The following is a 27,544-nucleotide window of genomic DNA, read 5'->3' on the forward strand; positions in this document are numbered from 1 at the left end:
TGCATGTTTCATAAGTTGAGTGAGTGTTTCTACTTCTTTCTATCTTCACATATAACTCACCCTATATATTTATGAGTGCATGAGTGAATCCGCGAGAATCCGACTAATTTGTCTTGCAAGATCGAAAGGTATTTGGCATTTGTCTATAATATGGTGACTGAGACTTGAGCTATGTTTTCTATTTCCCGTACCTTTGAATTTGTTTTATTGGTACACTTTAGTCATTACTTTGTTACAGATATGGATAGCTTGGGATTTGTATGTGCATTAAACATTAGCTCTGAGTCGTTTATTCGCCATTTGTATGATTGCCTTTTGTATTGTGTATTGCTTTGCTTGAGGACAAGCAAAAAGATGGTTTGGGGGAGTTTGATGAGTCATAATTATATACATATTTATGCCTCCTCTTAATTACTTTTGATACGGTTTTCGTGCTAGTTTATATCATTTACATGCCTTTTATGTTAGAATGTTGATACTTCCGCCTTTTGATGTTTAATGCAGGAATGATGCATTTGAGGAGAAAAGGAATGAAATGGGCATCGCGGAGTGAGCATGAAGGGATACACGAAGCATGGCACGAGAATCCATAAGAATGAAGGAAGAGAAGTTAAGAAGAAAACACGAAGAAAAGAGCTTCTTATTACAAGTGCCTCCTTTGAAGAGCCATATCTCGAGTTCTACAACAGATTTTCAAGTGATTCCAATTGGAGGTGAAATCTTATCTTCTTAGCTTTCCAATGCCGCAAAAATCGCTTGTTTCTGACAAGTAACGAAGAAATGGCGGTCGTTTGAAGTTCAGTGCGCGAAGCAGGAAATTGGTGCCTCGATCGAGTCAACCTTGGCTCGATCGAGGAACTTCATACGCGATCGAGTCACTCTCGACTCGATCGAGGAACCAACCTAATCAACTAAATTTCGCAATGTCGAGAGTTGGGTGTTCTTGAACTTTGGTGCCTCGATCGAGTCACCCTTGGCTCGATCGAGGAACCTTCCAGTTTTATAATTCCCGCAACTTTCCTTAAGTCGGTTATGTATTGCTATAAATACCAAAACTCGTACCTTAGGTTATTTTATGCTTTATTTTCATAGGTTTAGTATAGCTACCTTAGAAAACTCTCTCAAATACTTAGTTTAGTTTAATTATTGTTCTTATTCCGGATCTAGCTATTTACGGTATTGTTCTTAATCTTTCCTCGTTAATTATTAATTCAGTTCATGCTATTATTTCTTTGTTCTTATTTATTGTCTTTGATTATGTCTTCATCAATTATTGTTGTTATTGTTATCATCATGAGTAGCTAAGTTTATTATCTAGGATGAAGGGGATCTAGGTTAATTAAAAGGGAAAATTGATTAATTGCTAGGGAAATCATATAAGTTGTCGTTTGATTGTTGTTCTTATTCTAGTTAGTTGACTTAGGCCTGAGTTATTAATTAGTGTAGCGAATTAATCCTTTCACCGACCGGGTTAGAATTAATATAGGCTGCGATAATCAAATAGATTGTATCTAATTATAGCGACCGCATGTTAGAATCGATCTAAAGGGCATAATTGAGTCGACCGATCTTATGACCTTAGACAGCTTGGTAGATCTAGCAATTGATTAATAGACCACATATAATTGACCTAGTGAACCGGAAATCCTAGACCTTCACTATTATTGTTACTTGCCCTTTAAATTACTTGCAATTAGCTGTTAGCATACAAACAATCAAAACCCTCAAAATTGGTTACCTTAGTCTTTATAAGGCTAAACAACTATGAATCCCTTCTTCGTCGGTAGGCATATAAGACCTTACTCTCCATATGACCCCTTCTACGTTGGGTAAGTAGTTTGTGTTGACTTAGTTTACCTCAACATTAGAATCCGAAAAGTTTCTCGTGATTATGATGGACTATAGATAGAATTTACATAAATTTATCGACCAAGAATTCTAATAGTAGAATTAGCCAAGAGGTTGGCTTATCAATTTACAGATAATTGAGTCTTGGGATCATTTATATAATTCTTGAGGGAGGTCAATTGTATAAATGCTTGAATCTTCGCGTTATAATAGTATTGCATTAGACTTAAATCAAAACGATGAGTATGCTTATTATATTTTTCTTCTTTTCGCAGTGTAGAATTTGTTTAAATTGATAATACTGTTACAACAAATGGTTGGAAATAACGAATTCCCTATGCCAAGTGCCACACTTGGACGCGAGTCCTGGCTAAAAGCTTTCATAGACCACATGAATCAGTTCACACGATTGAAAAATGACGGGTCCAACTTTGTTGACTGGGAGGCATCATTACGGAATGCTGCCACTGCTGACGGTAAGCTCAAGTACTTAACTGAGCCAATACTGCCAAACCCAGGCCCCAATGCAAGAGCTAACGAGTCAATTGCTTATAGTGACTTCGTTATGGAAGCGGGTGCGATAAAGAACGTACTCATTTTTGCAATGGAAACCAATTTGCAAAGACGCTTCATTGCCCAAGGTGGAAACAAGATTTTCACCACGCTCACTAATGAGTTCTCAAACGCACCGAGAATCGTTACTTATGAGCATACCTATCGCTTCTTTGATGCGAAACTCCAGAAGGGCCAACAAGTTAGCCCACACATTCTTAACATGATTGAGAATGTCGAGAAACTGGAGGCACTTGATTGCAAAATCAGTGAGAGCATAGTCATTAACCGTATGCTTCATTCACTTCATGATGGTTTTGCCCTCTTCAGGGCAAATTACTACATGAATGACATGAAGAAAAGTCCTCATGAGCTACACTCACTTTTCGTACAGACCGAGAAGGATATGAAATTGAGTGGGAGCATGAAGCAAGATGTTCTCATGATTTCCAACAAGAATAAGGGTAAGGGCAAGACTCACGGCAACCTAACTGTAGGAAAGCCGAAGTTTAAAAAGTCAGGAAACGGTAAGAGTGGGCCTGATGAGACTAGTGGCTCACAAGGCAAGGCAAAGAGCAAGGACGGTAACGTTGAGTGCCACCATTGTCACAAGACTGGACATTAGAGGAGGAACTGTCCCGTGTACCGTGAGGACATAAAAGCAGGCCGCGTCACTCCTGTTGGTATGTCATCTTATATTCATATGATTGAGATTAACCATGCAAGTTTCGGAACTTGGGTACTTGAAACTGGCTGTAGTTCTCATCTGTGTAATCATTTGCAGGGCCTAAAAAAACATCACACCCCTCGCAAAGGGTGATGTGGACCTGCGAGTCGGGAATGGAGCACGAGTTGCTGCAGTCTCAAAAGGAACATACGTAATCCAGCTCCCTAGTGGGTTTGAGTTATATTTATATAACTGTTACTATGTACCTAGTTTATCTAAGAATATCATTTCTGTTTCCGTACTTCATAAAGACGGTTTTTCATTTTCAATAAAGGACAATAGCTGTATTTTCTCTTTTAATGAAATGGTGTATGGCGAAGGAGTTTCCATGAATGGAATTTATATCGTAGATCAAACCACAGAGATATTGCATGTGAATAATAAGAAATTAAAGGTTGGTGACAAAGATCAAACTTATCTATGACATTGTCGAATGGGAAACATAAATGAAAAACGTGTAAAGAAACTCATCGAGAATGGGACTATCCCCACTTTTAATTTGTCTTCATTTGGCACGTGTGAATCATGTCTCATCGGAAAAATGACTCGAATTTCCTTCAAAGGTGTTGGAATGCGCGCTAGTGACCTATTAGGACTCATACATACTGATGTATGTGGACCTATGTCAATCACCGCAAGAGATGGCTATAGATATTTTATCACTTTCACGGATGATTTGAGTAGATACAGATATGTCTACTTAATGAAGCATAAAAGTGAGTCCTTTGGAAAATTCAAGGAATACCAGAATAAGGTTCAAGGAAAATTCAAGGAATACCAGAATGGAGAAATCGAACACTACTTGATATGGTTCGATCCATGATGAGTCACACGGTAGTACCTGATTCATTATGGGGTTTTGCTCTTTTGTCAGCTGCTCTTATACTTAACCGAAGTCCGTCTAAAGCTGTTGACAAGACTCCATATGAAATGTGGAAGGGAATGGTCCCTAACTTGTCCTTTATTCGGGTTTGGGGCTGCGAGGCTTATGTCAGGTGGAGACACGAGGATAAGCTCGGCCCGCGATCGGTTAAGACATACTTTATTGGTTATCCAAAAGGAATGTTTGGTTATTACTTCTATTCGCCTACCGAACATCGAGTTTTTGTTGCGGCTAGTGCGAAGTTCTTAGAGAAAGAATTTCTCGAGAACAAGTCAAGTAATAGAACATTCGAGCTGTCGGAGATTCAAGAACCAACAACCGAGGAACAGATGGAGGAAGTTGTTCCTTCAACTGATGATACGGTTAATATTCCCCAGGAACCTAGGAGGTCGAGTAGAGTCTCTAATCCTCCAGACAGATATATTGGTATGGTCGAGGAGAATGCCGTTTTGCTCCTAGAGAGTAATGAACCCGCTACCTATAAAGGTGTCATGGCCTGTTCCGACTCAAAGCTATGGCTTGAAGCCATGCAATCCGAGATGGACTCCATGTATGAGAATGACGTATGGGATCTTATTGATTTACCTAACAAGGTACGACCTCTTCAGTGCAAATGGCTTTACAAAATAAAGCATTCTGTAGAGGGGCAACCAGATACCTATAAGGCACGACTAGTGGGCAAAGGTTTCACTCAAGTGCACGGATTGCATTATGATGAAATTTTTGCACCCGTAGTTATGCTGAGTTCAATTCGGATAATCTTAGCGATTGCCGCTTTTCATGACTATGAAATTTGGCTGATGGATGTGAAAACTGCCTTCTTAAACGGTTATTTGGAGGAGGAGTTGTACATGGTGCAACCCGAAGGTTTCATAGATCCTAAAAATCCTAAGAAAGTGTGCAAGCTTAAGCGTTCCATTTATGGACTTAAGCAAGCTTCTCAGAGTTGGAATCATCGTTTCGACCAGGTGATAAAAGAGTATGGTTTCACTCGATCGGTCGAGGAACCATGCTTATATGTCAAGTCGAGTGGGAGTAAGATTGCTTTCTTGATATTGTACGTCGATGACATACTCTTGATTGGGAATGACATTCCTCTCTTATCTTCAGTAAAAGGATGGTTGAAGAACCATTTCCAGATGAAAGATCTGGGTGAGGATTGGGAATCCGTATATATCGAGATAGATCACGACGGATGTTATCATTGAGTCATGAGTCTTATTTAGATAATATTCTTGAAAGTTTCAGCATGACCAACTACAAGAAGGGGAACCTTCCAATGACGTCTGGGATGCATTTGAGCAAGTCTCAGTCACCCACGACACCAGAAGGGGTTGAACGCATGAGTCGTGTTCCTTATGCATCAGCCATAGGGTCAATCATGTATGACATGATATGAACACGTCCAGAGATGGCATATGCATTCAGTATGATGAGTCCGTACCAAAAGAATCCAGGTGAAACACACTGGATAGCTGTTAAAAAGATCATTAAGTACCTACGCAGGACTAAGGATTGGGTATTGACTTATGGAGGAGATACTAAGCTATGTGCAATCGGTTACGCAGATGCTAGCTTCTAAACAGACCGAGATGATTCGAAATCTTAGTCTGGATTCGTCTTTACTCTTAATGGTGCTGCGGTTAGCTGGAAGAGTTCCAAACAGGATGTTGTAGCAGATTCTACTACTGAATCCGAGTACTATGCCGCTTCAGAAGCAGCAAAGGAAGCTATATGGATGCGTTAATTCTTACAAGTACTAACCATAGTTCCAAGCTAAGAAGCCTAAGTCTAGCAACAAGTCTAGACATGTACATCAGAAGGCTCACCTGATTCGTGATTACGTGGAGCAAGAGGAGATAGTAATTGACAAGATAGCTTCGGATGATAACATCACGGATCCTCTCACTAAACCGTTGAACTATGATAATCATAAAGGGCACGTTATTTACATGGGAATTAAACATGTTCCTGAGTTGTACTAGTTGATTATGAATTCGATACATTATCTTTTTCATATGCTATTTATAACTTCATCGTTTTATTTCATATTTTGTTTTTCATGTGGATTGTACGACAACATTGAACGCCACAAAGTGAACTGAATTACATTATATTTGTTTAGATCCGTAATCACCTACATGAGCTAATAACTCTGGCTATTATTTTGTGAAGTTGATTGATGGTGGGTTCAACGAGCCATAAGTCAAACGGTTGGCTGATCGATCACATATGCGAGTTATAACGATACCTCGTAGGAAAAATTGTGACAACGTAATGGAGTCCTAAATGTTTAAAAACATTCGGTGCCAGGTCGTGGATTGGACGTCCATTGTGTTCCTAGAGTCCATTCTTTTGACTATCGACTGTCTCTTGAGATTAAGGCAGTTTTTGGGTGACTTTGGTTTCTTTCTTATGGTCGACCGTAACAGGAGGCTAAGCAGATTTTTTCTAGGTCATTTCATACTGTGCTTATATCTGCAGGATTCGAGTTGAAGAAAATATCCAACCTTTGTCAGGTTTTCTTATTTCTCAGGGCCACTCGAGGATTTGTAACTGAAATGCATGGCCATGCTCGAATGATGATTCGTTTATCAGTTAAGTTACTCTCTAGTCGGGAAAACCACTCTTGATATTGATCACTTGTAAAATACGACCTTTGTGAATACGGATTTTGCAAATTGTTTTACATTGAGTGGGAGAAGTTTTAGGATATGAGAATCGGTTATCGCACATACACTTGTGAGGACAAGTGGGAGTTTGTTGGAGCTTGTGTCCTCCACAGTTAGTGTGATAACATATATAAATCTCTTATAGGTTCACAAGGGTATACTTAGTATTTTATCAGTTGATTAACGTTTACTTAATAACGGTTGGCTTGCTAGAAGTTTGACGTTATTATCATACAGATAGCGGTGATCAACTGGTCCCTAAAAGTCACACCTAAAGGATGTGTGTGAGAGATGTGATTGTATGAAAATATAATCACATTGATGCCTGACTAAAAGGTTAGTCTATGTATTTCACTAAATAGTTAGTCAATGTGATGATGAGACGATTATTTAATACAATTAAATAATACCAGCTAAGACGAATTAATTGTTCAATTCGTAAATTGAATATAAACTGTTATATTTAATTAAAGTATATAATGTTAGCTCAGACGATTTAAGATGTTAATTCGTAATTAAACATAACCAGTTATATTTAATTAGCGGATTATAAATATGTTATATTTATAGTTAAGGTATATATTATGCGAGATTGTCATAATAAAATGTTGACAGACCGGTATTAATAAATCGACTACAAACTGTTGTGTATAGACTTATTAATACATGTCGACATAAATTGACAATTGAGAAAATAGTACACATTTTATACATTATAAAACAACCAAAAATAAGAAGACTTTTCTCCTTATTTTTGTGGTTGTTGAAACCAAATTAAGAGAAAAAAAGGGAAGAAAAATATCTTCCCCATTTTGTCTCCTTGGCCGGTTTTTAAGAGATTAGAGGGAGAATACATTTCTATTATTCTCTTGACCTAATTCTCTCATCACTCACACAAAAACCTTAAAAATTTCATAACAATTTTGGGGATCGATTCTAGCAAGAACAAGGGCATTTCTCATAACATTTTGGGTGCAACAATTAGGAGAATATCGATTTCGATATTGTTCTTAGGCCAAATTTTCTAGGACCAAAGGTTGATTCATATCTCTATACTTTTGTTTATGTAATTTCATTTATGACTCACTTTTCATAATTATAATTTCGTTATAATCCGAAATCTTGATGAAGTATACCGATATTTCCCACAATAGGATCTCATTCTACTAATGGTGTGAAGAAAATGGTTTTTGAGAAAGTATGGTTATAGATATTTCATCTTTAACCTTACCTATCAAAGTTCTTGGTTATAGCCATTTTGCCTATAACCATGAACGACTTATAAGAGAGCACAATTTAAGCTTTAGATTTATTTATTATTTCGAAAATTAAAGTGATATTTATACTATATCTTTTCTGGTTGAAATTAGTAATATAGATTATGTTAATCCTACTGATTTATCATACAACTTATGGGTTGTTATGTAATCTAGGGTTCCTATCATATTATCATAGCTTTATAATTTAAAACTAAGTATTATTAGGGTTTCAATTAGAGTGAAATGGATTATGGCCATATCACCTTCTAGTCGATAATATCCTAGTAATATTTAGGGTTTTTGAATTAAAGGTATTTTGTAGATAGAAATAAGAAATTTAACCTAGCCTACCTAAGGAGTTTTCGAACCAAAGAGGGACGGCTAGGGTTTTGATTTTTAAGCTAGTTTTAGGTTTTCTACTCCTATAAATACCAAAGTATTTCATTAGAAAAGCAAGATACTTATTTACATTTTTAATTAAGAGAAACCATTCCAAAAACCCTATGTATATTCCGAATTTAGTTGTTTAAAAATTGCATTTGTTTTCAAAACCCTAATTGTGTCTAAAGCAAAAAATGTGTGCCTCTTTAAAGTCAATCATTCTCGTTTGTTTCATTAATAGGATAATAGTACTCATTGTATTCATACTCGTTCATTAACGTGAACACTAGTAGAATCTAGCAGTACTTTCTTATTAACGTAAGATAGAAATTGAGTATTTAACGATACTCAAGTTGAGTTACAACTATAGTTAGTTGTATGAGTTAGATTTATAATTTTGTAATCCGTAGTAAGGTACTAAAGTTATTAATCGAGAATAGTGGACGTAGGTTTCGATTTGTGAAACCGAACCACTTCAAAACTTCGTGTGTCTTCTTTATTTATGCATTTATTATTTCATTTTCACACATACGATACATTAATTAGTCAAGTTTAATTGATAAACTTCGAGTGATTAATAAATTATCAATAAATCGAAAAAGTGGGCAAGAGTTTTACATACTATATTCCCCCCCCCCCTCCCCCTCTTGAGTATATCGCTATATAGACTCTTCAACAGGCCGTAATAACTACGAACAATAGTGTTAGCTGGCATAAAACATGTAAAATCAGTGTAACAAAACAAAGGCTAAACCTGATTGAGAAGGAAATCCTTGTCATGTAAGAGAGAGTCATAATTGAGCTTGAGAGTTCAATTACATACAAAGCGAGTTCATACGATACAAATAATCACGGTTGGGCGTGACTAAAGTGGAGGTGCAAGAACGTTACTTGGGGCTACCAACGGTAGTGGGAAGGTCGAAGAAAGTGATTACTGATATCCTGCGGGACAAGCTTAGCAAAAGATTACAAGGCTGGCGCGGGAAAATATTGTCTATGGCTGGTAGGGAGGTCCTGCCTATGTGATGAGTGTCTTTAAAATCCCGTCCAACCTTTGCAATGAGCTACGTTCGATGGTGTCTCGGTTCTGTTGGGGGCATGGGGATGGGCGCCGTGGTATTTCTTGGGTAGCGTAGAGAAAGTTGTGTCGACCAAAATGTGACGGTGGATTGGGGTTTCGCGATTTTGGTAATTTTAATCTTGCGCTTTTGGGTAAGCAGGCGTGGAGGTTGGCTACGGACACAGAGTGTTTATGGGCTCGGGTGATGAAGGCGAAGTATTACCCTCTGGGCGATTTGGAGGCTAGGGGAGGACTTGAGAAGGGCATTCGGCGGCGAATTGGGGACGGAGGCAGCACGAGGTTGTGGGGGCAGGCTTGGATTCCTGGGACATAAACGGGAAGGGTCATATCTCCATGTGGTGAGGCTGATGCAAACATGTTGGTGTCGGATTTGATGGAGCCGGGTGGGAGGAGGTGGGATACAATGAAGCTTGACCATTTTTTCCTGCCTTTCGAAAGGGAAAGGGTATTGAGCATCCATCTGAGTCCGAATAAGGACGATGACTCCTGGTATTGGGGGTTGGAAAAGGATGGGGTGTATTCGGTCAAGTCGACCTATGCGATGTTTGAGGGGGCGAGGGAGGCGGACGGTGGTGCATCAGTGTGGAAGAGAGAGAGGTGGCTCTGGAATATGCTCTGGAAAATCGCGGTATGGCCTCGTGTTAAGCTCTTCTTCTGGAAGCTGTGTAGTGAACCGCTAGCAACAACGGACAACATTTCATCCCGAGTTAGAGGTGAGTCTTCTTTATGCTATTTTTGTTCCTCTTGTTCTGAGTCGTGTCCTCATCTCTTTAGAGATTGCGGGGTGGCCAAGTGGGTTTGGGAAGGGCTGGTTTTGGAAGGGGAGGCCGAGGAGTTGCAGTGTGGTGTAAGGGAGTGGATTGAACACAGGTGGCGGGAGATGGATGCAAGCGATTATGGGAAGTTCATGGTGGGATGTTGGGCTATCTGGGAACATCATAATAAAGTGGTCTTTGATGGTGTTGTGGTGGACCCAACTCGTGTGGTGCGGCGGACTAATGATGTGCTTCATGAAGGGGGCGGTGGGATGGTAGGCAGGGGCGGGAGGAAGGTGGCAAGGGTCAGGGAAGGTGGGAATGATGGGTGGTGTCTAGCACCAGAGGGAAAGGTCAAGATAAATGTCGATGCTGGGGTAAAGGAAGGAGAAGAGGTGGGGACGGGGGCCGTGTGCAGGGACAGTCAGGGAGCACTGTTATGGGGTCTTTCTGTTGCTCGTGAGGTGGAGTGGGAATCAGTGTTTGCAGAGGCTGTTGCAGTCCTAGACAGGTTGCAAGAGGCGGCTAGTCGTGGTGTGCGTGAGGTGGTGGTGGAAAGCGATTGTTTACAGGTCATTGATGCCCTTAAAGAGAAGCGCACTGGGAGGAGTCTTTTTGCATAATTTTTAGAGGATATTTTAGTTATCTGTATTGTTTTTCAGTCGGTTACTTGGTCGTATACTAATCGTGTGAACAATTGTGTTGCTCATGCTCTAGCTCACACGATACCTAAGATTTCTAGTAGGGTTTTGTGGTCGAATGCTTTACCGCCTTCAGCAAACTCGGCTATTTTGTTTAATTTATCTTTAATGAAGTAATTCCCTTCGGGGGGGGTTCCCCTAAAAAAAAATAATCATATTAAGATAATATAAATTGATTGCCGCGAAACCAAAATCGTTAGTGGATGGTGATATTGAGGGTCGTTTTTTTGCACAAACCATTGAGCTAATAACTTAAACGAAGATGTGCATATGATAAGGGAAGTGAGAAGAAGAGAATGGTGGTGGTATTTCGCTATTTGGTGGTCGGAGCAAGGAGAACGGCAAGGACGAAAGTAGATTGTTAAGCCCCTTAATATGGCAAGCAATATTTCGCTGTCCCGGACAGCGAGAAACTAAGAGCTCATCAAAAAAAAAAACGTAAATAATGACGTGGACCCATTTTTGATAAATAGTTTGAAGCCGACACTATTTTGTTAAATAGTTTGGGTTTCAACCCCATTTAAGCAAAAACTTCTAGTTAGTTTAGAAATAAAATACAACCCATTTTTCCTCTTTTTTAGATTTAATTTATGTAATTTTTCTCATTAATTTGTATTCAATTTTCAGACTTTATTTAATCTAGCTTCTTCCTATGTTCATCTACTTAATCTTGTCTTCACTTTGGTATGTATTTCTTACTCTTTATTTACTTATTGTTATTCTCTCAATTTTATTGTTTTTATAGATCTAATGTTAAATTAGTGTAAAGCTTTAATCTTTTTTGCATTTAATTATGTTCATTCTCATGTTTTTGTTAGTCGGTTATTTGATTAGCCTAGTTTTATACATGTTTAGTGAGTAGTTTATTTGTTTGGGGTTGAGGTTTGTACAAAGAATTATGGGGGTATATGATTTATTTTGCTTAATTGTTAATCGCATTGTTTTTGATTGGTCACCTTAGTGGATTTATTTGTCTTGAGACTTCCTAGAGGCCTATAGATGTCTCATTTTTTATGTAACCCCGTCGACAAAGAGATTTGGGGCGGGGCAAGCACAGTTTAGGTGGGTCTTAGAGTCTATTGTCGTGAGAGCGAGTAGACTTTATGTCTGGTTCTTATAGAGTGACTTCACTATGAGAGTGGGAAGTTATCTTGGCCAGGTCTTGGAGGTTCGAGAGAACTCTGTCCAATGACCCACAATCCACTAATTTGGTTTTCGACTTGGTCTTTTCTTTTACCCACCTTGAACCATTATTTCTTGTGTATAGCCCCGTAAACTCTCCAACACCTTTTTAAATTAAGTTTAGTGTCATTTGCTTGTTTGCTTGTTTATTTTAGTTGCTTTATTCATCTTAGTTTCATTTAATTGTCATTTAGTTATTTACTTCATGCTTTTAATCATTTCAATTAGATGTTTAGTTCAAACCTCTCATTATTGATTGACTACTCTAAAACAAAGACCGACACTTGTAAACCATTTCTAACACACCATCCTTGTGGATTCGACACCCTACTTCCCTACTACATAGTTTGGTTGTACGGTTAATTTGTTTGATAGGCTTAGGCGACAGAAGCCTCATCAAAACGGCGACGTTGCCAGAGATGGTGCATAGTTAGATATAAGTCTTAGTCTAAGTTTCGGGACTAGACATTTTATTACTTTTCAAAAACAAAACAAAACAAAACAAAATTGAATATTTGGAAAAAAAAACATGTTGTTTGTTCATTACTTGCATTTTTTAGTTAATAATTATTAGTCACTTGCATTTAGAGTCTTGCATTTAATAATGTCTTTAATAATGACAATGGATGACTACAATAGACTCGTTCCTAAATTATTTTCTTCCCCCACTGACATTGGAGTTTTTAAGGGTCTTGACTTTGATATTGATCCGTAATTTATTATGTCACTTTGTTGGGATGCCTTCCATGGATTTGAGAGTGAGGATGTGTTTGAACATCATAGAACTTTTGGGGATTTGTGTGGTCTTGTGAGAAGGGAAGGAGTGCCGAATGAAACCATAAAACTACTTCTTTTTCCATTTTGCCTTAAAGAATAAGGTAGAAAATGGTTGTACTTGCACCCTTCCAATACCTTCTCTTCTTGGAATGATTTGGCTTAAGCCTTTCTCTACAAATATTTCCCACATTCTAAGACCTTTAAGTTTAGGCATGACATTCTTACTTTTTAACAAGGTGAGTTTGAGGGTTTTAGTGAGTCATGAGAGAGGTTTAAAGGACTTTTTAGTGCTTGTCCCCATCATGGAATCCCATCTTGGCTAATTACCACGATCTTCTTTCAAAACTTGCTTCCTTGTAATAGATATTTGATCACCATAGCTTCTAAAAGAAAATTTGATGATTTCGATGCTAAAGAAGCTTATGACGTGATTGAGGGAATGGCTAGAGCCGATGAGGAGTGGGGATTTGATAGAGTGGTACCTAAGGGAGGCCCACAAGCAAGAGTCAACTCGGATATTCATTCATCGCTTGATGACTTGACTAAGAAGGTAGACTCTTTGCTTCTTGATAATGTGCATAACATTCAATCTCAACATGTTCCCCTCCTCCCTAATAATTTGTTCGATATCCATACATTTTCATCAATTTGTAAATCATGTGGTGGAGTAGGACATACTTTTCAAATTTTTCCTTCATATGCTTATTCCCTACCCCCTTTGGATTTGAATTTGATGAATGATATCAATGTTATGCTACCACCTAACAAACACTTGTCACACTATTCTTTTTGTCCAATTTCACCTCTTAAAGACCAACTCACACCTTAAAATGTGAACTTTTAAAATATCAAGTAATGGTAGTGAGTTGGAGTTTATGAGGTTTAATTATGATTGTGGTTTGCTTGATGCAAGTTACTTTCATGTTGAGAGTGATTTGAATAGCATGTGCTTAATTGAGTTAGAGGGTGTGTCATTTGAAGTAGATCGTGAGGTAGTAAAGAGAGGGTTGGTTATGAAAGAAGATGCTCTTAGACTTGAGGTTGATGATGATGCCATAGAGAAGAGCTCTCATGAGGGATATGAGGTTATTGATGAACCTTGCGATGAGGAGTGCGTAAATATAACTTGTAATTCTCTTGATATGACTTGGAATAAGAACTGTGTACTTGAGGAAATTGAATTACGCACCCCTTGTCTTGAAGATATTTGTATTCCTAACTTGGTCAATGAAAAGAATGGCAATTTTGAGAGTTCTTGTGACAAAGGAGTTGTGGACATTATTGTTATCACCTTGATGAAGAATGGGATGTTGTTAATGATCTTGAAGAGCCAATTTTAGAGAAATTTGAGGTTTTCCATTATGTTGAAGATGAACCACTTACCTCTGTTGATTGTGTTGGCCTTATTTATCTTACCTCTTCATTTGAACACATGGTTATTGATGAGGATTGTGATAATCCTAGTATAGAGGTTTCTTTGACTTTTGGTTTGTCACTTGATAGTTGTTTGATGGAGAGTCTTAAGGGTGGAGATATGGACATCACCCCTAGGGAAAGTTTGAAAGGGGAGAGTGATGTTTTGAGTGACTTTAGAAGTTTTAACCCTTTTCTTGTGAATTTGGAATGAAATGACAAATCTTTATATGATAATGAGATATTCGGTGTTCACTTCTTACCTCACAAGCCAGTCACTAGTAGTCTTCTTCCTTCTTGGTTGTATGGATACTCTTACTTCGTTTTTAAGATCTATTATGACCATTTTTGTGAGGGTTGGTCCGCTTCATTTGATAAGCTGATGAGATCTTTGATGGGATTTTTAAATGGCTCACTTGCGTGGTGTGCTTTGAGTGTATATATTCCCTTGCTTTTTTTGTGTGTTTGCTTTGTGTTTAATGTGTGTAGGTACTACATTTGTGAACTCCAAAAAACTAACAAGAAGGTGATGAGTTGAAGTAGAAGAATCAAAGATCACTTTCTTGATGGAATGATCAAAGATCGAGCTTGAAACGGTGATGTTCTTCACTCTCACTTTCTATTTTTACCCTCCCTTGTGTTTAGACATTGAAGACAATGTCAAGTTTAAGTGTGGGGAGGATTTGTATTATTTGTTGGATGGAGTTGTTTTGGATTGTGAATTGATATTAGTGGTGTTGGTCCCTTGTGGACATTTGTTGTAAAATTGGAGTGTTGGTAGCTTTGGTGGTGTCTTGTTGTTTTTTATATGTGTTATAGTATAGTTTACATTTTTTGTCTTAATAGTATCATGTTTAGGTTCATTTGCATTTTTATTGTGCTTATATTTCGAAAAACCCTAAAATTTTCAAAAAAATTTAAAAATTCCAAAACATATAAGTTACTTTCAATAATTTTGCTTACTCTCTTTGATTTAGTTATTATTCGAGTTTCCGATTTTTGTGAAAAGAATGAATCTTAAACACTTGAACCAACACTTTAGCATTGTGATAATCCGATTTTGTGTCATGGGGTGTTTAGGGGGTGAGTTCTCTACAAGCATCACCACCTCTCGTGATATGATATGGACTTGATTAACTAGTCTAGGTGATCTTGTTTAATTTGGTGGTTTGGCAACCAAAAATACAATTTTCATGAGTAAGTATGAATTGCTCATTTCAAAAGGTCTTGTGTTGTGGAAGTTTTAATTGTCAAAAAGCCTCAAGTTGTTTTGAAATGTAGAAATGTAATGTTGTTTTGGAATTTTAGTGGAGGACTAACACTTCGTTGCCTTTGGAGGGGATTCATTGATTTGGGCCCCCATAATGGTCGCGAATTCGATCGTGACTAAAGGTAAAGAGTGACTATCACCCCAAAAAGCCATTGCCTAGAGGTTAACCGGTTGTCTAATAAGCGATTAGCGAAGGCAAAGGGCATAAGAACGCGTAGGTCAAGCCCCATCACAAATGTTGAATGTTAAGTATAAGTTTTTGAAGGCGGCCAAATATAAATGTTTAGTTGATCCACTTTTTATTGTCTTGAGCATTTTATTCCAAAAACTCTTTTGTCTTGCCACCGTATTAGACTAAGGGACAATCCTTGGCCTTTACTATGTAAAGAAATCGAGACTTGTCTATATCTATATGCCACTAACATCATAGGAGATCTCGCTCCATCGTCACCTTACCTCTTGACAAGTCCCTAACCAAGGTTAGAAGATGCACAATGAGATTGTGTCAGTTTTAGAGTGTTTGGTTGTCTTCCTTTATGCCCTAGTTGGATTTTAAAAATGTGACTTTTGAAAGAGAATTTGATTGGTCGCCTTGATGAGGGAGGTGACGTATTTTGATAAGAAATGACCAATTCGATTGATTTTGTGCTTAATGAATAGTTGTTTTGCAAATTTGTAACAAGACCTCACTTGCCTTGCAATAGGGCACTGTACCTCATGAGTGTCAAATTGTGAGTTGAAAGGGTTACGGGTGTAGCTAAACCCGATTCGGATTTAATAATAAACCATTTTTGCTATTTGCTCATTTTTGCATTAAGGGTCTTTGTTTAGCTTAATTAGCTTACTCGAGGACGAGTTAGAGATAAGTGTGGGGAGATTTGATAACTCAATATCACACGTACTTTAAAAACATATTTCATCTCTTATTTAGTCGGAATAATTGGGTTAAGTTAGTATAATTCACTCATTTTGGAATAAAATAGAATATTTGTTGATTTTATGTCAATAAGTGTCAGTTAATATTATTTGTCGAGATTTTGTATTGCTCCCGTATTTTTGTATTCGTAGGTACTAAGGGAAGCGGAATCAAATACAACAAATTAAAATAAGACGAATCAAGAGGGAGTCAAATGGATGAAAATAGGGAGAACTATAGAAACAACACTACGCCAAATAAGACCTTCAATAACGGTCAGATAATGCAATTACCATTATTAAATAGAAACACGGAACCGTTATTGCAACGACTATTGTTAAATATATACCACGGTTGTACAAACACGCGACCGTTATGTAACATCAATAATGGATCTATAATACCGTTATCACAACTCAAGAATCGTTATAAAACTGTTGTTAAATATGTTTATGGCAACGGGTATACTTTTAAGAAACCGTTATTAAATCTTAATAACGGTTTCTATTCCGTTGTCCTAGTTTACTATTGACAACGGTTTAGTGGTTCCAAAACCGTTATTAAATATTATATATGATAACGGTTCATTTCGTTATCTTATTAAATTAAATGTCAAAATTTAACAACGATTTTATTGCGTGCAAAACCGTTGTTATATTTATCTATTGACAACGGTATGTAACCGTTATCTATTTTTATTGATGAAACTTTAACAATGGTTCTGCTTAAATACACCGTTGTAAAAGTTTTGAATTCGACAACATTTATAGTTCGTTATCTTATACTTTTGGCGGTTTGGATGGGAGGGAAAATATGTCAACGGCTATTAATCTAAATAAAACCGTTGTCAAATAATTGTTTACAATGAGTTGTTTTAAACCGTTATTGCTGAAATGCTATTTTTTCAAATAGCTTTTTCTAGTCATTTCTTTGAAATGCTATTTTTTCAAAGAATTCTTGAAAAATAGCATTCCAAAGAAATTGCAATCGCCAAAATTCAATCCTGCATCAAAATATTTCACCTCGTGATCAATTAAACCCAGTTTAAAAAACAGTACAAACAGGATGATGAAAAGTCAATACACAACTTCCTCAAAAAAAACAAAAGAAGCCAATATTCTGGGGCTTTGTTGAGTATTAGTGGAAACTACAATTCAAAATATACATAATCAAAATAGATATAATACATGGAAGTATACAGAATTGAACTCAATTTACGTTTGAAATAGTTTTTAAATCACACTAACCCGTATAGGAATGGTAGAAAGTTTCCCGTTGATAACCTCCCACATGAACTGACAAACGTAAAAGGCGCATTGTTTGTCGTTGTCAATCTCTGTAGGAGACTATTATATAAATCACACAAAAATCAGCTGAATTAGATAATCAACCTCTCGCATAGACATAAATTAAATGATACGATTAATTATTAAGAATACACTTACTAGTGGCGTGATAAAATTGGGAACAGTGTTGCTTTCATATTTCCCAAGTGGACATAATCTTTTTTTGCTTCAAAAACACTAATTCATAAATATACACACATGCCATTATTATTTCAATATATATGGCTCAAGTAATACAATAACAAATGACATTATTGAAGGTTGTAAACTTACTCAGTTATCATCTTTACACAACTGTCAGATGGTTTGCCTTCGCGAGAGTCAATCCAGTACACTGTTTTTGTTTCCACTTGGATTACCAGTAGCACCCAATGCTTCCTATTCAATTTGGGATAGTGAATTGTTAGTTAATTTACACGCATGTAAGCATGTTAATGATAAATTTATAGAACCGTGATTCATTATAATAATCACGTACTATACATACATATCCTCATTGTAGGGGCAATCCATAGTTTTTTGGTCGACATCAACTGACGAGCGATACTATTAATATGTTCTTCGTATGAAATTCTGTGCACAGAGAACGCCTTAGGACTTAAGAATCCGTAGGTGTGAATTGGGACCTTCCACTCAGCGATCTGACTATTCAGGTACTTATTACGCCACATGGAATGAAGAATGTTATTGTAATTGATAATTTAAACAAACATCATTATTCGTAAATGGAAATGACTAAAAAGTTTTATTAATAAAACTTACTTCATCCAAATCAAAATTTCAACAGCATCTAAATTGTCAAGGTCGATAAATTCCATCAGTTGCTTTGGGTCCAGTACGGTTATATCAGCTGCCCCCATAATTTCCTCTTCAATGTTAATCATGGCTACATCCCCTCTAGGTGACCTCTTTACAGCCAGGTTGTGCAAAGCCTTCAGCGTAGTAGTTTTCATTTTTTTCTTATATTCACACGATTCATAATAAGAACCATAAGCAGGCTTCACTCCAACAAAAGTAGCTGGCTTATATTGTATGTCCTGTGGTTTTGTTTTTGGAGAAGACGTAGTCCTTTCGGTGACTTTGTCCGTTGATGTAGTAGTAATTGTTTTAGCTGCCGCCAAGGCTTTTGTTAACTTCTGCAAATTTAAAGATTAAAGTACTTACAATATGTTAATATTCGTACCTTAATATATTTAAAGAACAAGTAATAATTAACGTATGGATATAGGTACCTCGGGGATGACAACATTGATGAGGTTGTCAGGCCATCACACATAAGAGCTTAGGGCTTCTTTCAAATAAATGACCTCCTCATTACGAAATGGTACTTTTACTTCCCCATACTCGTCTTTATATAATTGGGACTCTTCCACCTTAACTTGTTTAAGCCAGTCGTAATTGAACACGTATCCCCTGGCAACACCAACTTTCTGTTTCCCCTGTAAATAGAACAGATGACAGGCCACCTTGCAATCGCCCTTCACGACAGCTTTAATCAATTAGTACACATACATTCACTACCTTTAATAAATTTCATAAGTAAAAAACGTGTATGATATAAATAATTATAAACTAGCAGCTATTACCTTTTTCGGTGTTGAGAAGAACATCTGATCATCAACTACCTCCACCTCATCCTATGCCACGGCCTTCTTGACTTCCTCTTCCTCTTCAACTGCCTGATATCGATCCTCGGCTCCCACATCAGTCTCCTTTGCCATTTCCTTCTCCCTTGCCATGTCATCCTCGGCTTCCTTTTGTATATTAACACTTGTCTATATAACACCTACTGATTTTCCAAATCGTATAACACACTGTATATAAGACATAAATATTACTAACTCTTATTCCTCCTCCTCCTCCTCCTCCTCCTCCTCCTCCTCCTCTGCTTCCTTTATGACTTCTTAAACCATATCCAACTCTTCTTCTGATGGCTTTTCCCCGGTTTCCAACATTCTCAGCATCAACCTAGCCATTTTATGTAGCTATGTAGTAGAAATTAATAGCAGCATATATAGTTATAAATTATGTTGAATCAAATACAGTATTTATATGATTACCTTCTTGGAATCATCACCACTCATCATCCTTCGAGCAGTTTTTCCAAAATACTTAGTGATACCAACATGCGTTGATACCCCTCTCACACGAGAGGTTCTGATTTGCCGATTGCCCTATCAAGAATGTCATCACGTCCTTCAGGATTCCATTTTCCTTTATGTAGCTCCTTCTCACAGATCCTCTACATACACAAAAAACTATTAGGCAACTCACAATTATATAACTCCAACCACCAGTGGTAGGAGTGACATATTTATTCAAACTTACAATTCTCTTTGATGTCATTATCATATTTAGTTTTCGTCTTTCCATTCTTAGGAGTGTGACCTTCCACCCAAGCGTCGTGACGACTAAATTTTTCAAGCTTTGCCTACAATTCATTCATCACATTGATATCCTCTCAAAATATGTATGATTACAATGAACATATATAACATCCGACTAAAAAACCTAATAGTCTAATACTATAAGAATTATGTACTTATAAGTTTCATCTTAATCAATCTATAACCACCTCGGGAGCCGTAAAAGAAGGTCTTTTTCTTTGAAATGTTCGCCTTGTTCCTCTCAATCATAGCCTTCATCAAATAAATTGTATCGAGAAACGTAAGCATGACCAAACACTAAACTACGTATACTTCTTTACTAATTATTATTAAGTTACCTTAAACTTGTCAGACTGCCTATAAGCGATATAGCTGTAACACCCCTATACACCAAGGTGCCTTACCAAGACCACCTAGTGCATGAAGGTGCTGCCATCTCGGTTACCTGAGGCAATGTATATCAAATTGACCATAAAAGAACATAATTTAGATAAATAAGTTTAAGCGACTACATAACCAAAATCCCAAAACAGTAAAGTGATACAACTGTTCCAAATTATCAAAACCAACTAAAAATAAAATATACGTTCAGCGACACAGCGGAAGACTCTAACTGACACGTGGTGACTCAATCCCAGCTATCCCATCCGCGTCCATCTCATACCTCCTCAAGAACTGCTCACCATCCTCGAATGGATCACCACAGTTTTAAAAACAATTAAACGGGATCAGTTACTGATTACACAATAAAAGATACAGCAATATTAACAGTATATACAATCACCCAACTCCGTCATATCTCCAATCACCTGACTAGCCAGAAGTTCTAGCCCTGCCAGATTACGGCCGCAACCAGTAATCCCCACCGCCAGTGGGGGACCGTAGCGTTTCCCACCTAAGCCCCGTTCATCAATACCGAATGAAATTCATAGTTCCTTAATGTGAACATCCCCCTTGTGACGGTAACCACAAGGGGCGAATCAAGGGCGTGAAGCCATTCCTGCAATTGAATCCAGTCAGCCGAGGACGCACTTCGCGAACCACAGACAAACACAACCAACCAACTATACAACAACAATTACCAATACAAATATGATATAGACCAACAACATTAACAACCATCCACAATCAACAATCAAATACAATGTATTCAATAACTGAGTAGGGAAACCCTGCCTAGAAAAAGTAATCACCAAGACCGTCACAATCAGCTAATCAAAACCGTTCTGCTACGAAATCGCCTCCTATAATCACACAATCATACAATTACTATCTAAGAATCACAATACTCGCAAAATCTCCAAAATACCCAATTAGGGTTTCAGCTAAAATCAATGAAACGACATAAAAATCATACTAGAATCTTACCCCACGAAGCGACTGTCTCAACAGCGTAAAGAACTCAACGATTCGATGACTGTGGTCCTTAGGATTCAATAGAAATGAGAGAAGGGAATGCTACGTAACTTTTATCTTGTGTAAAATATTTAGAATAAGTGAAAAAAGTAAAAATAACTGGTAAAAATAATTTTATATAACATTCTCACGTTGCTATCAAAACCCAGCGAAATAACCCGTATAAACCGACTTACTCGATCGAGTAAGTCACTTACTTGATCGAGTGCCCCCTACTCGATCGAGTGTCACCTACTCGATCGAGTGTCACCTACTCGATCGAGTACCCATCAGACAGTACACTGTTTCGTAACCAAAACTCACTTACTCGATAGAGTAAGCCTTACTCGATAGAGTACCCAACAGTACAGAAAATCGTAGTATTACAATAGCTATCCCAATGGTCCTAACTGACATACGGATACTTCTTTTTTGGTGGTTTCTTGTTCATCTCCCCGGTTTCCTTGTTGAATAAGTGGTTCTCAGCAATCTTTAACTTCTAAGATCTGAGGCCTTCTCCTATCTTTTTTTTAGGTACTTATCATACTTTTCGGGGAAAACGTAAGCTAACTGCATATATGATGAGCATAGTTGGTACAAGTGTTTTGGCTAATACACATATTAAGTAGTAACTTAATTTCAGCTAAACTGGTTGGAATTCTTGGTGTGTACCAAAGCATAATTTTATAAACTGGTTGATGGAAAGGAAGTCTCTTATGCTGAAGGACAGACTCTATAGATTGGGGGTCTGCCCAGATGATACTTGTCTTTTATGTGCAAGTGCTGCAGAATCTCATGAGCACATAATGCAGCAGTGTCCCTATACTGTGAAACTATTGTGCAGGTTGAGTAACAAATTGCATAGACAGGTCCCTGCTCAGAATACCTTGAAATGGATTCATTCTAAGCCATGGTCTAAGGTTAAAAAGAGAGTGACAAATGCATGGGTGCATGCGGTTTACTACAATGTTTGGCGGTTATACACCCTCACAGGCTCATGGAAGATATCAGGAGCATGATGAAAATTCGATCCACTTTTTGGCTAAGAACCGTAATCAATAGAAGAGATAAACAATGGATTCTTAAAACTTTGATGTAACTTAGTAGGTTTAAAATCCATTGTTTGAAATGTACCAATTGTTGGTAGTATGTAATAGCTTGTTTGATCTTTAATGAGAAGCTTACCTTTCACCAAAAAAAAAAATTCAGCTAAAGCCTTTATTATTGTATATACATACCTTTATTCTGTTTACTAGCATGGTGTTCCGTATTTTACTCAGTTCACTGCTACGCCTCAGAGGCGAAGCCAGGATTTAATTTCCGGTGTAGCAAAAAAATAAAATAAAAAGGAATATGCAGGTAGTGGGATTTGAACCCAGGGCGCTAGGTTGGAAACCAAAGCCTTTACCATTGAACCACAATATCTATTATACACTTAATGAGATAACATTTACTTATCAGCTATTCAGCAATATTTGGGGTAGCAAAAATCCGTCTTCTAAACAAATTTTTTAAAGTTTGGGGTAGCGACCGCCACCCATTTCTACTAGGTGGTTTCGCCCCTGGTATGATACACGGCGTACCGAGAGGCACATATTGTCTTACACAACAACCAATCCAACTCGCAAAATACCCGTGATAGGCTTTTCGTGTACCTATGTAAAGATAAATTCCCTAAACACAAATAAATGTAGTAATAGGGGTCAACCACAAGGAAACGGGAATTACGTCGTGAATTACTATGGGTGGATTTTTATCAAGGCCGACTTCGATTTTTGGTTTGGTTTGTTTGTTTGATGATTAATAGAAATTATGATATAAATTATATGATTAAAAGGGAGTCTAAAGGGTTCGGGCCACACATGCAAGGGTAAACATATGATCATGATAAATTCGGTACTAATAACATTGTCAATTGCTTAGGTTTAGAGACACCCACCTTACGGTATTAGTGTTAACCATAGACCGGGTCCTAGAGAAACTCGCGTCCATGACTAGGTCGTCCTACTATACATGCTTAGTCTAATTCAATTCCGTGCCTCTCGACTTATAGAACGAATGAACAAACTTAATCAATTGAATAAGGCCTTAACAAAGATTAAACATTGTGGCACAAGCATGTGATAGAAGCAATATGAACAATATTATTATTAACCTATTTTATCATGTTATATACTTGATTTTTGCATGGCTCCCCTAGCCTTTAGACTAGGAAATTTAGCTACTCATACTAAAATGTAAATTGCAAACTAAATTGTAATAAATGTTAAACATGGTTATATGATTTATATAAATTAGATGATATAACATGTGAAAGGAACAATGCTAATGTAAAATGAAATACTTGATTGTAAACTATGGGGTAACTAAAATAGTAATGTAAAATTGCAAACTTAGAATTAGAAATACCTTAAGGGAAGAGAACTTATATGGAAGAATAAATAACAATAACCAAATGCTTGAATATCAAATGCTTGAGCAATAACTTGAAGTACAAAATGTTGAAAGATTAACTAATGGAATGCTTAACAAATTGTAAACTAAAATGAGAAAACTAATGAGAGAAATTATAATGCTTGAGGCTATTGTAAGTAAACTTCGACGTAAAAATGAGATGCCTAAAGCTTTGGAATACCTCTCCTATTTATAGGAGAGGAAGGGGAAACGTAAACAATCAAGAGGGATGCAACCCCGATCGGGGTTGGGTGGCCCCGATCGGGGTCGTGTATTTCCGGGTATTTTCCACTTAATTCCCCACTTAATTGTTGAGGAATCCTAAGAACGTTATTAATGACACTTAATGCACCCGGGTAAATGCTTCATCTATCATCTTTAGAGCTCCCAAAAAGTATCCTAAGCATGTTGGAATCTTATGGTTTTCCACCTTGACTTGGACTTGAACATTGGGCTTTGACTTTGATTGTTGGCAACATTTACATAACACATATTGATCCATCAATTTCTCCATGTAAAACCCATTCCAATGCTCCATGCTTAGTCCAACACTTGGTCTTGTTTAGCTTAGTGAACTTAGTGTACAAAATGATAGGAAAAAGCCTCTAAATGTTTAGATTCCTACGAAAATGTGTTAAGACGAGCAAATACACTAGAACAACAAATATTAGCTTATGATACTATGATAAGTGCTAAATAACAAATAAAATAGAGCTAATATAGGGGATGGAAGTATATAAAATATGCACTTATCAACCCGGCGTTCTCACCATATGGCAACCCCGCATCTTTATCCCATTGTAAAGGATTAGGTATCTTTGAATTTATTGCTTCTAAGGAAACCATGTAGCGCATTCGACCTGCAGTGTGTTGCAAATTATTCTCATCACCTGAGTCATCGCTTGACGCATTTCGATCGTTCCTTTTTCGCTTTTCGACCATATCTAATGCAGAAATTAATAAACAAATAATAACAATGCATACTTATAATAACAAACAAATCCCTAGAGAGGAGGGTTTATTACTTCTTTAAAGAGGAGAATCTGGATTGATTTGGCGGCGGCAATGGCGATGATGACGATGACTGCGACGATGATGGGGTAGGCTGGTGGTTGAGGGGAAGCTCAATGTTTGAGGATATTATGTTGGGGAGGGGAAGCTCAGAGTACATATGTGTGAATAATACAACACTTGCAAGACCTTGTTTAATGGAAACTAATAACCACGGTATAAGAATAACCGTTGTATTTTGCTTCCAAACAGACAATGGTTTTGTTTGAAACCGTTATTAATTAGTATCATCTAAAACGGGTTAGAAATAACTGTTATCTTAAAGCTTTTCATGTTGTTTGATTTTACCGCCAAGAAATATAGCATCCTTTTTATATAGATAACAACGGCCTGAACTGTTACAACTGTACACATCCTGAACAACGGTTTAGGTATAACTGTTGTATTTTATATTTCATTTTGTTTGATTTTACCGCCAAAAAATAAAGCATTGTTTGGTACGATTTTTCCCTAACTCGCCCGCTGCAACAGTAGAAAAAATTTACAACAACAGTTTGATATATAACAGCAAGACAATAATTACACATGATGTAAAATATCTTGTTTGGATAGTTGATATTTTCACGGCTGCCGGGAACGTTTTTTGGATTTGCTAGTCTCTTCATTAACCCAAATACCTTCGTCATGATCATCTCGTGTATATATGTTTGGAATGTTAACATTTTCAACATCATTACCAAATTGCGATATAGCACTGTGATCAAGTCCTTCAAATTCGACGTCTTCATCATTTGGAATTCGGCGATGGCAAGATAGAACAACTGACCACTTCTCATCCATAGGATCGGTAACATAAAACACTTGTTTTGCTTGTGACGCTAATATAAAAGGATCATCCTTGTTTTCAACCTTTTCAAAATTTACTCATGTGAATCCTAAATCATCCTTTCTAACACCATTGTTGTTGTCAACCCACTTGCACCGAAATAGAGGTATCTCAAAATCCATGTAGTCTAAAACCAATATCTCTTGAATAACTTCATAATATTGCATTGTACCCAAAATAGGATTTTTATCCTTTGAACTAGCAAAGTATATTGCCTCAAAATCTACGCAAACTCCATTGTTTTGCATTGTGCTCGCCTCGTCTTGAATATGGGTGTAGAAAGTGTACCCACTGATCGCATACACGCTATAAAAAGTTGTACGAGCATCAAGACCAAAAGCGAGATGTCGTAGGCTGGGTGAGCAATCATCAATTCGGTTGTCATCATCGTAAATAGTATCCTTAAACCAGTCACTAAATTGCATATAATGCTCATTTGCATACCATCTTTCGTTCTTATGAGGGTGTTTTTTCTTAAGGTAACGTTGGTGTTACATACTGTAAGGCTAGACATAATCATCGTTAAAAAGAACGTATGTATGAGCTCTATGTCACATATCAGATGACATATCCTTGGAAACACGACCCCTTACACCTTTTCCATTCATCCAGTCACTGTGACGATTCGTAGGAGCTCCAATTAACTCATCCAAGGAGAGGTACACGTAACAATATGAAAGAGCTTCATCGATAATTGCTCGCTCAGCAATACACCCCTCTGGACGATACCTATTAGATGTGTAATCCTTGTAAACTTTCATCAATCGTTCAAATGGGTAGTGATATCTAAAATACACTGGCCCGAGATACAAAACCTCCCGGACTAGGTGGACAGTCAAATGAACCATGATAGTGAATAATAAGGGAGGAAAATACATTTCAAACTGTCAAAGGCTGGTGACGAGGATGTCCTGCAAATTTTTCATTTCATTGGGATCAATGACTTTACTATTTATTGACTTGAAGAAATAGGAAAATCAAATTATAGCATGTCGAACCTTTGGAGGTAGAATGGAACGAATGGCCAGAGCTAGTAGTTGTTGCATCAATGTATGACAGTCATGTGACTTTAAACCAGTAAGTTTTAGGTCCTGTAATGAAACAAGGCTTCTAATATTAGATGAGTAGCCCTCTGGCCCCTTAAAACCATGCAAGCATTCGCAAAACTCTTTCTCCTTTTTTGAAAGAGTATGAGCTGCATGCGGCAAAAAAGTCCGATTTCCTTTTGTTTTAGCTGCCAGCTCGGGCCTAATACCCATCTCAATCATATCATCCCTTGTTGTCTTTTGTCCTACTCGGAACATTCAGCAAGGTATTGATTATATTATCACAAACATTCTTTTGAATGTGCATAAAATCTAGTCAATGTCTAACCGGGAGGTCACACCAGTACCGAAGTTTGGTAAAAAATATAAATATTTTTTATAACCACGAATAGACAACTTATGTCCCTTCTTCTCAAATGTTATCTCAATATCTTTCACTTTCTCATACACTACATGACCATTCAAAATCCGAGGACTCCCACGTTGCTCAGGACACCCATTAAACGCCTTGTGAAGCTTACGATAATGATGATCAGGGTATAACTCTCGACGATTTTCCCTGTACACATGCTTGGGAGAATGGTTCAAATATTCTGATTCAA

General features: G+C 37.3%; 1 protein-coding gene and 1 non-coding gene across 2 annotated transcripts; one reads left to right on the forward strand and one right to left on the reverse strand.

Moving 5' to 3' along the window:
- The first annotated feature begins 9,806 nt into the window (after positions 1-9,806).
- On the forward strand, positions 9,807-10,781 carry LOC141628168 (uncharacterized). The gene has a single exon (XM_074441341.1). It carries the CDS (start codon positions 9,807-9,809, stop codon positions 10,779-10,781), a length of 975 nt encoding a protein of 324 aa, XP_074297442.1.
- A 2,239-nt stretch (positions 10,782-13,020) lies between these two features.
- Positions 13,021-13,127, reverse strand: LOC141636133 (small nucleolar RNA R71). The gene has a single exon (XR_012540766.1). It is a non-coding gene; the product is annotated as a small nucleolar RNA R71 (small nucleolar RNA).
- Between the last annotated feature and the right edge of the window lie 14,417 nt (positions 13,128-27,544).

This window comes from Silene latifolia, chromosome Y (assembly GCF_048544455.1).
Source record: "Silene latifolia isolate original U9 population chromosome Y, ASM4854445v1, whole genome shotgun sequence".
In the NCBI taxonomy this organism is placed as follows: Eukaryota; Viridiplantae; Streptophyta; class Magnoliopsida; order Caryophyllales; family Caryophyllaceae; genus Silene; species Silene latifolia.